This window comes from Juglans regia, chromosome 3 (genome assembly GCF_001411555.2).
Source record: "Juglans regia cultivar Chandler chromosome 3, Walnut 2.0, whole genome shotgun sequence".
Lineage (NCBI taxonomy): Eukaryota > Viridiplantae > Streptophyta > Magnoliopsida > Fagales > Juglandaceae > Juglans > Juglans regia.
Window position 1 is genome coordinate 33,102,359 of NC_049903.1, and position 9,928 is coordinate 33,112,286.

Below are 9,928 nucleotides of genomic sequence, written 5' to 3' on the forward strand. Positions count from 1 at the left end.
ATTTACAAATAATAACACCAATACTATTAGGTATCCACTATATATAAATAACTATATAAATCACTGTAATATTAGTAATACTATACTATTATATATCACTATAGTATAGTTATAATAACTATATAATCTATTAATACTGTATTAAAAACTGAAAATTGAATAAAAAAATCAGAAATACCGGTTTAAGATTTTTCAAATTCTGAAACTGGAATATACGGACTCGATTGTAAAATATGTCAAAATTATAACCCAACCGGACCGGCCCTCTTCCGGTTTCTACGTTCTCATATTCTCTTGGAAAAACCCAAAACCCTTCGGAGCCGAGAAGGCCTTTTCCCACCCACCCAGCTCGTCGCCTCTCTCTCTTTTCTCCCGCGGTGCGGCCGTCCATCGACTCCCCCTCGCCGTCCGACCTCACTGAGTCCCTCACTCTCATCGACATCACTCACTCTCATCAAGTCATCGCCCTGCCACTGCCCATCGAGTCATCGACGTCGGTCCCATCACCGTGGTCCGTAAGTGCCTCTTCCGTTCACTCACTCTGTTCCGTTCACTGTTGATTTTAATTTCTTGGTTGATTTTTTTGTATGCTGATTTCCAGATTTTTTTGGTTGATTTTTGGTATGCTTTTTTCCAGATTTCTTGGTTGATTTTGTAACTTTGTTGGTTGATTTTTTTGGCGTCTGCTAGGGTTTCTAACTTTAGTGAAAGAAATGAACTGGGATCCGACTATGCTGTAACTGTAAGAGTTTTTAACTTCTGTGAAGCACATGCAGATTATGGTACACAAAACTAGGAATGTATAGTCAAAAAATTTTCAATATATAGTCAGTTCCGTCAAACTTGAAGAACACTTCTGCCTTTTTATCCAATAATCGCTGGTTACTGTATGGATGTCATATCCTCTTGGGCTGTTATGGTTATCAGCTATTAATCTGTTTGGCTGCCTAGAAGATTTCACACGTGAACGGAGAAAGTTTGGGACAGCTGTGTTTAGGCTTTTTTTTTTTTTAATTGGACCTATCGGCTTTAGATTTTACAGATGCATATTTGAAATTAGACTTCTCGTTTTCCTATTACATTCCTGTATTTTCTGAGAAGCCAAACTGTGGAACTTGTTCCTCGGCCTTTTTTTTTCACGATTTTTTCTCTTCCTACCTGATCATGAAGTTGGTGATTTGGGTTACACATTAAGGTGAGGTTTGGATAGTGTGTTGAGATGAGATGAGTTGAAATGAAAGTTGAATAAAATATTGTTAGAATATTATTTTTTAATATTATTATTGTTTTGAGATTTGAAAAAGTTGAATTGATTATTATATTTTGTGTTGGAATTTTCTGGTGAGCCGCTTTCCAAACTGCTTCTCTTAACCGGATCATTCTCCAGTTATTAGAGTTGTGCTCCAGGTTCGCTCTCTTTTTTTTTTTTTTTGTTTTTTTTTATAAGTAGGTTCGCTTTTATTAGTGCTCTATATATTTTTTCCTGTAAATTTTCTTTTTGGCCTGGTTACTCAGTTTTAATATGGTTTAATCTTCTGGGAATTTGCTTCAATCATTTGAAACCCGGTAAAATTGCCAAGAAAGAGAAAAAAAACCTCCCCTTAGCTGAAGCAAATTTGTGTCCGACTCTTAAGCTTTGATTTTGGTTCCAAGATTACTCTCTTTCTTTTGGTTTAATAATTTCCGTGAGTTTGCTTTGTATTCTGAGGGAGGCTGTCAGTAAGTGTTCTTCAAATTTGATGGAACTGACTATATGTTGAAAATTTTTTGTTTGGCTGCCTGGGATTTGAGATTTTATTAATTGGTTTTAAGTTGTAATTGGGCTCGTGTGATTGGTCTCTATGTCTTAAAGTTGCCGTCCTGCTCTATTGAACAAACAATGTTGGATATATGTGAAGCCAATAATAGTATATTCAATCCTGAATAACCCCAAGGGGTTGGCCCAAGTGGTGAAGGCTTTGGTCTTGGGGTTTCACTCCTTTCAAGGTCCAAGGTTCAACACTTCATGGGTGCAAACAATCATTTGGGGCCACACCCCCTGGTGAAAAGCTAGTGATTTAACCAGTTCTGTGTAGAGAAAGTTCCGAGGGTGTGGGGCATGGGACCGGGTTTTACTCTGCAGGGGTGGGTCCGAAGGGCCCTGTGTTGGAGAGGTTCCCCAACATAAAAAAAAAACAGTATATTCAATCCTGAATACTTCTGGAATTATTTGCTTTTAATTCCCGAGCTAACTTTATGCTGTAGTTTGTTGGGGAAACCCAGCGCCTCCTGTTGTATTTCTCTTTTATTAAGGCTGTGTTTGTGTCAGCCGAACTTATTTTCTGGGAAAAGATGTATTTCTCTTTTATTAAGGCTTGTGTTTGTGTCAGCTGAACTTATTTTCTGGGAAAAGATATTCATCTCTTGACCTGTTTGAGTAGGGGAAAAAGAGAGGTCAACGGAGAAGGATCCTTCGACATCGATCATCTTCATACTTTGTTTTCTCCATTGCCCCAACATCAAAGGTAACTATTTTTCTGCAAACGGACAACAGCCATTAAATCAAACTTTATACAAGGGTCGGTTTAAGTTTATCATCAATGGATTTTTTCTGTTTGAATTATCATATAAGACAGCCACTTGTATCTGTTATAGTTGATGTTGTTTTGTGCATTTCTAAGTTTAATGTTTTTTTGTGTTATATCGTATCAGCCATGGCTGAAGAATCAGGTATGTTTATGGTTCCCCAAACAGTCGGAAGCGTTCTTTGTTGCAGATGCGGCATTCCAATGGCACCAAATGCTGCCAATATGTGCGTGAAGTGTCTGCGCTCTGAAGTCGACATCACGGAAGGTCTTCAGAAGCATGTAATCATAATTCATTGCCCTGAGTGTGATAGCTACTTGCAGCCACCAAGAACTTGGCTCAAAGCCCAATTGGAATCGAAGGAGCTGTTGACGTTCTGCGTAAAGAGGCTGAAGAATTTGAATAAAGTAAGATTGGTGCATGCAGAGTTCATTTGGACCGAACCCCATTCCAAGAGGATCAAGGTCAGATTGAAAGTTCAGAAAGAGGTTCTTAATGGAGCAATACTTGAACAATCGTATGTGGTCGAGTATGTTCAGCAAGAACATATGTGTGAACCCTGTTCAAGGATTCAGGCCAATCCGGACCAGTGGGTTGCAGCTGTGCAACTGCGCCAACATGTTTCTCACAGGCGTACTTTCTTTTACTTGGAGCAGCTGATTCTGAAGCACAATGCTGCTGCCTCTGCCATAAAGATCAAGCAGATGGATCAAGGGATCGACTTCTTTTTCTCGAACCGGAGTCATGGTGTGAAGTTTGTGGACTTCGTTGGTAAAGTTGCTCCAGTTAGAAGTCGCAATGACAAACAGCTTGTTTCCCATGACACTAAGAGCAATAACTATAATTACAAGTACACTTTCTCTGTTGAAATCTGCCCGATATGTCGTGAGGATTTGATCTGTTTGCCTCCAAAGGTCGCTGCTAGTTTGGGAAATATTGGTCCTCTTGTGATTTGCACCAAAGTCACCAACAGCATTGCTTTGCTTGATCCTTTCACCTTAAGGATCTGTTTCTTGGATGCTGATCAGTATTGGAGGGTGCCATTCAAATCTCTATCCACTAGCAGGCAGCTAGTGGAGTATATAGTGTTAGATGTGGAGATTGTTTCTTCTGAAGTTAACGTTGGTGGCTCCAAGTATTTCTTAGCTGATTCACAAGTGGCCCGTGTATCAGATTTTGGGAAAAATGATACAATTTTCTCCATCAGAACACATCTGGGCCATCTTTTGAACCCTGGGGATTATGCTCTTGGTTATGACTTATATGGAGCTAACAGTAATGATGGTGAGCTAGAGAAGCACAAGGGCCTGATCCTCCCAGAGGCAATTCTGATAAAGAAGAGCTACGAAGAGAAGCGCCAGAAGAAGCGCGGGAAGCCTCGTGCATGGAAGCTTAAATCCCTTGACATGGAAGTTGATGATAGGAAGGGTAGAGCTGAGCAAGAGAAGATGAACACCGAGTATGAACAGTTCTTGAAAGATCTGGAGGAGAACCCTGAAATGAGGTTCAATATATCATTGTACCGTAATAGAGATTACCAGCCATCAGAGATGACATCTGTGGCTGATGGAGATGACTTGCCTTCTGTTCCACTGGAAGAGTTGCTTGCTGATCTCGAACTAAGTGTAGAGGAGGAAGGTGAGAGTGATAGCATGATGGAGTGATGAGAAGCTTTTGTTCTTAAACGTATTTTCCTTACTGTTTTTTCTTGAATACTTCATGTGTACTTGAGCATTGCTTTTCATGTGTACTTGAGCATTGCTTTTTATGTGGATTAATAAAACTTCTTACTTAAAAAAAAAAAAAAACGAATTTTCCTTACTCTGAACTTCTATCGTACAAGTAAATAAATTATATTTTGCAAAAGATGGTCTTTTTCCCTTTGTTCCCTTCTCTATTGTAATGGCCGTTAATGTTGTAAGTTGAGTTATTCCTGATAGTTGTGTTTTCGGATGGTTGGATGTGATGGAAGTATGAATGCAATGATTTCAATGAAATAAACCATACAAATTGGCTCTTTATAGAAGTTTGCTTTTACATGAAGTACATCAATATTTTGTAGGTCAATTCATCCATAGTTCTCAAGAAACTATAGAAAGATCATATCATATCTTATTGTCGACCTGTACAAATATTAGTAAGAGTGCCTTATCACAAAGAATAATTGTACTCATCATCTTTACACCACATGCCTACTTTGATTTTTTATCTTTTTATTTTTTTTCCTTGACAAATATGTGGTCTAGAGATGATGAATAGAAGAACTTAATTACTTTAATAGGAATAAAATTGAAAAAAAAAACTAAAACAGTTGTAGTGTGTGGTGTAGGCGGCTTTGTAGCATTCCTCTATAAAAAAATTCTATATTTTTTAACCCAATAACTTTTCATAGTTCTTTTTACTAATCGAAAATCCTGAAAAATGTATGTTTGTTGATTTTGTTTCAAACCCAATTTATTCAATTTGTAGGAAGTGAAGGAAATGTACATGTACAACATTTTAGAGCCAATTTTACTCATTATTTAGTAACCATTATTTCTTATCTTTATCACTTAAAAGGGTAGTGATAGGCTTACTACCCTATTACTACCAAAAGGTATTTTAAGTTTTTTTTATTTTTTTATCATTTTCTTTTAAGTATTTTTTTAACATCCTTAATCATTAAGAAAAAATTAAAAAAATATATATATTTACTAATACACATTTCCTTAATTATTAAGTAAAATTAAAAAATTAAAAAAAATCAAATATAAAAATAGTAGTAAATGGGTAGTAGTAGAGTAGTAACCCTATCATTATTCATTTCGTAATTGAAGTTGACAATTAATTAGAGATGAGTATGCTCCAAGTTTCATTAAAAAATGACATTAATATGATCATGGGTTAAATGATTAGTATGTTTCTACGAATGGATAAATCATAAACTCAACAATTCCATCTCTCGCTTGCTTGACAATTCCAGCAGCAGCCGCCTTTTCAATCTTCACCATCTCCAGAAGCTAAACTTGGCCTCTAACGAGTTTGATTCTTCCCAGATTCCATCCCATTTTTCGAAGCTCAGCAATTTGACTGACTTGAATCTGTCAACTGCAATCCTCAGTTATTCATCTAGCTCATAACAACTTTTTTGGTTCCAATACCAGAATTTTTTGTAGGCTTCAAAAACTTGACATCATTGAGTTTTACCTCATACAATTTGAATGGAAAATTCCCAAAAAAGATCTTCCAAATTGCAACACTGCAAACGCTATAATCAAGTAATACTATACTTCAAGGTTCTTTATTAGAATGTCCTTCCAATGGAAATCTTTGAACCCTAGTACTAGGGGGTACTTGTTTTCAGGGACATTGCCGGATCCTATTGGTAACCTCAAAATGTTGACTAGAATTGATTTGAATAGTTGCAATTTTAGTGGATCAATCCCAAAGTCAATGGCAACCTCACACAGTCATTTCTCTATTTTCTCTTCCGTTATTGCTAGAATTAAGGCGACTATGGAATTCAGAAAGATGATACTCACTTCGAGGGTGAGCTCCTCAAGCGGATGAGAGAAAAGAGAGAAATGAAAGAATATTTTGTATTGATCTTTGCATAAAAAAGGAAACAACGTCCCACAACAATTCATATACCCTTTGACATACTAACTGAAAAGGGAAATGACAAGCTAACTGTGCATGTCACCTAAGGAAATAATAGACGCAGGTACACTAGGAAATAAAAGATGCAATAACCTGAAGAATAACATATTTAACTCACTATCATGGACTGGGCCTAAGCCTTACAATTAGTAATGGACTCATCTAATCCTTAACCCAACGTATCCTCCTGGCCCAACATGGCCAATGTCCCACATCCCGTTTGACCCCTAAGCAGTTGATCCCGACGACAACATTTCACTTCAGATTAGGATTTCTCATTTCTATTTCCTCCATTTCTCAGTCCTGATCTCTAGCCTCCTCCCCTCCTATGGTGGCGCCCTGGTAACCCCATCGGTGGAGCCCTTCCCGTGTCACAATACCTCCCCCTTAAAACACCTTGTCCACAAGGTGTGGGAAGGCATTTTTTTAACTTATAGTACCCTTCCCATCTCTCATCTTCAACCCGTTGCCCTTGCCACAGTACCAAAAGCTCAGTTACGGGTCTGTTGTTGAGTGGCCTAATCCTTTTACCCAAAATCTCGTCTAGCTCAGGTTGTAGTGTGCCTTGGTCGTTCATTGGAGGCAGAGTGGTGGTTGCTGCCTCTCCCTTTCCCAATCTCTTCTTCAGTTGAGAGATATGGAAGACGAGGTGTATCTGAGAGGTTGGGGGTAACCTCAACCTGTACGCCAGAAAGGATCAGTAGTAACGGCGGGCCAGCTTCAGATCTCGGCACTGAGACATGGACATCTGTTGATATGGCTGCAGCTTGAGGTAAACCAAATCCCCTACCTTCAAGATTCGATCTTTTCTCTTTTTGTTGGCATATCGTACCATTTTGCTTTGGGCTTTAGTTAAACTACTACGTAGTAGGGTAGAAATTTGTTCTTTGGTCCTGAGTTTAGTGTCCACTGCCTCCACTCTTGTAGTCCCTAGGATGTAAGAGCTCAGTCTTGATGGGGGATGCCCATATAGCCCTTCAAAGGGTGTGAGTCTAGTTGCTAAGTGGTGAGTGGTGTTGTACCACCACTCAGCCAACGACACCCATTTGACCTAGTCTGTAGGGATGTCCCCAACGAAGCATCTCAGGTAGGTCTCTAGGCATTTGTTCACGGCCTCAGACTGTCCATCAGTCTGAGGATGATATGCATCACTAAACTCGAGCTGGGCCCCTTGGGCTTTAAATAGTTTCCTCCAAAATATGCTAGTAAATGTACTGTTCTTGTCTGACGGTGGACTGGGGTAGTCCATGCAGCTTGAATATGTGCTTGATGAAAAGTTGGGCTATGAACTTAGCTGTATATGGGTGGCCCAGGGCTGTGAAGTGGCTGTACTTGGTCATTTTGTCCACGACCACCCACAAGGTACTGAATCCATTGGAGTTAGGTAACCCTTCAATGAGGTCCATGGTTATGTGAGCCCATGGTTTGGAGTAGGGGTGGGCAGTGGGGCCCCGCCCCCGCTGCCCCGACCCACTTCCGCCCGCACCCGTGTGGCGGGGGGGACCACCCCGTCCGCCAGATGCGGGGGCGGGGTCACCCGTCCAGCATCTGGCGCCTTGTCCGGGGGCGGGTGCGGGTGCGGGATGGGGGTGACACCCGCCCCGCAAATACCCTGCCCCGCCCCGCATAAGCACTGTTCATATATATATAAAAACTACGCATGAAACGACGTCGTTTCATGCGTAGGTTTTTTTTTTTTTTAAACCCAGGCATGAAACGACGTCGTTTCATGCCTGGTTTAATTAGAAATGAAATTCCCGCCCCTCTCCCCGATTCCCTCCCTTGCTCACTCAGACTCTCACTTCTCTCTGTCTCTGCCTCGGTGCCTCCCAGTGACGCACCAGCTCCGCTAGTCTCTCCCTCTCTCTGAGTTTCCGGCGCCTCACCCAGCTACCAGCGTCTCCTTCAACATCGCCGTGCGCATCCGGTCCTTCTCTCTGCATCTCCGTCACCGAAGATCAGAAGGTAAGAAACCCTATCCTATTTTATTTTTTTGTGATTTATATTTTTAATGGAGATTGGAGGAAGGATGGGGTTTATCGGAGATGGAGGATGAGATTTTTGTGAATTGTGTGCTGTGGAGCTTAGATTGTGCATGTGTTTTGGTTTGAAATTTGAATGAGTCCGTGACATAATGCATGTGAATTGTGTTTCTTTTCTCATTTCTGTAATTATTTCGGATTGGATTGGATTTGATTGTGTCTAAAACTCTAATTAATTCGGATTGGAACTCCTAAATTAATTTAGGGTTTCGAAATATCCTAAATAAAAACAAAACAAAACAAATAAAAAAAAACAATTGGATATTCGATCTACAGCTAATAATGCGGCCTCCCTCTATTTGACTTTAATTAGATTTTTGGAATCTCTATAAACAATGCAACACAATCTCTTCAATCTCCATATATTATATTTTTTAAAATTTTTAATTTTTTTTAAAATTTTTTTAGTTTATTCTTTTCAAACTAATTTAATTTTTCTATTCATTATTCATATATTAAATATTTGATAAAACCTATTCATGTTGATGAAGTTCAAAACCTTTTGATCACATAAATCTATTCATGTTGATGAAGTTCAGTCTCTATTCATGTTGATGAAGTTCAAAACCTTTTGATCACAGAAAGTTAGAAACCGACAAAACATAATGTATAAACAGGAAATTGCATGCCATTAAAATCTGGTTCGCATCTTTTAGCAATTTCTTAGAAAAATAAAGGTGTGGAAATTAACTTTGTGTGTGTATATATTATCCTCCAATACCCTATTCTAGACTAGTAATGCTAGATATAATTTATACAAGTATACTAAGGATTTTCTTTAAAAAAAATGAGATTCATCATTAAAAAAAAATATTATTCTTGTAAGTTTCACATTTACTAATTAAGTTTTTTCTTTAAAAAAAAATACACAAGACTTATCTACTCTAAATATCATTTTTCAACCCATGCATAATATTACATTTACGAGAGTAAAAAGAAAATTATTTTTCATTATCATCTTTATAATTATTTTTTATTATTTTAAAAATTATTTAATGTTATATTAAGAGATGAAGATTTAAAAAAATAAAAATAAATAAAAAGATGTCATTTCTTTTTAATATTTTTTAATTTGTTGGATGTGGACTTTTCTACCTTACTTAAATAAAGGAAACATCCATATTTTCTTGCCTCATGTAGTGTATTTGTTAATATACTTTATTAACAACATATAGTGTATTTGTTGTTAATATACTTTATTACATTTATAACCAAAGTACACAATATATATATATATATATTTACATATATATATGAATGTCAAGTGATAGTGTGATACTTTTTTTTATTCTACTTTTCTTTTATATTCATTATATAGTTGTTATGTTTTCTATTATTTCAGATTTCTTGTTTGCTTTAGTTTATGGATAGGCCAGCGGATTCGAGTGCGAGCTCTCCTTTCCAGGCCGAGGGCACCCCTACCCCTACCCCTACACCTATAGCTACCCCTCCTACTCATACCCCTACCCCTAGCCCTACGGCACCTTGCCCCGCCCCCAAGTCCAGCAAGAAACCTGCTTCAATAGTTTGGAGTCACTTCACCAAACTAGAGGGTGGTGACTCAAGTAACCCCCAAGCCAAGTGTAACTATTGTGGAAAAATTTATGGATGCCACTATAGGAAAGATGGCACCTCACAATTAAATGTGCACTTAGAAGAGCAATGCAAAAAAAATCCAATAT

The 9,928-nt window shown here is 38.3% G+C and overlaps 1 protein-coding gene across 4 annotated transcripts; it reads left to right on the forward strand.

The window, feature by feature from the left end:
- Window positions 1-255: 255 nt before the first annotated feature.
- LOC108994921 (60S ribosomal export protein NMD3-like) lies at window positions 256-4,426 on the forward strand. 4 transcript variants are annotated; one of them, XM_018970347.2, is made up of 4 exons: window positions 282-515; window positions 1,388-1,407; window positions 2,421-2,504; window positions 2,692-4,426. In XM_018970347.2, the coding sequence occupies exon 4, from the start codon at window positions 2,694-2,696 to the stop codon at window positions 4,227-4,229; it is 1,536 nt and encodes a 511-aa protein (XP_018825892.1). In that variant the 5' UTR covers window positions 282-515; window positions 1,388-1,407; window positions 2,421-2,504; window positions 2,692-2,693; the 3' UTR covers window positions 4,230-4,426. The 4 variants fall into 4 exon arrangements, with proteins under 4 accessions (XP_018825891.1, XP_018825892.1, XP_035544354.1 ...); XM_018970346.2 differs by lacking the exon at window positions 1,388-1,407 and having other exon boundaries at window positions 256-515; XM_035688461.1 differs by lacking the exon at window positions 1,388-1,407 and having other exon boundaries at window positions 2,370-2,504.
- The last annotated feature ends 5,502 nt before the right edge of the window (window positions 4,427-9,928 follow it).

Excerpts from the sequence above, each read along its gene's own strand:
- LOC108994921 (XM_018970346.2), top strand. The coding sequence starts at position 2,694 with ATGGCTGAAGAATCAGGTATGTTTATGGTTCCCCAAACAGTCGGAAGC.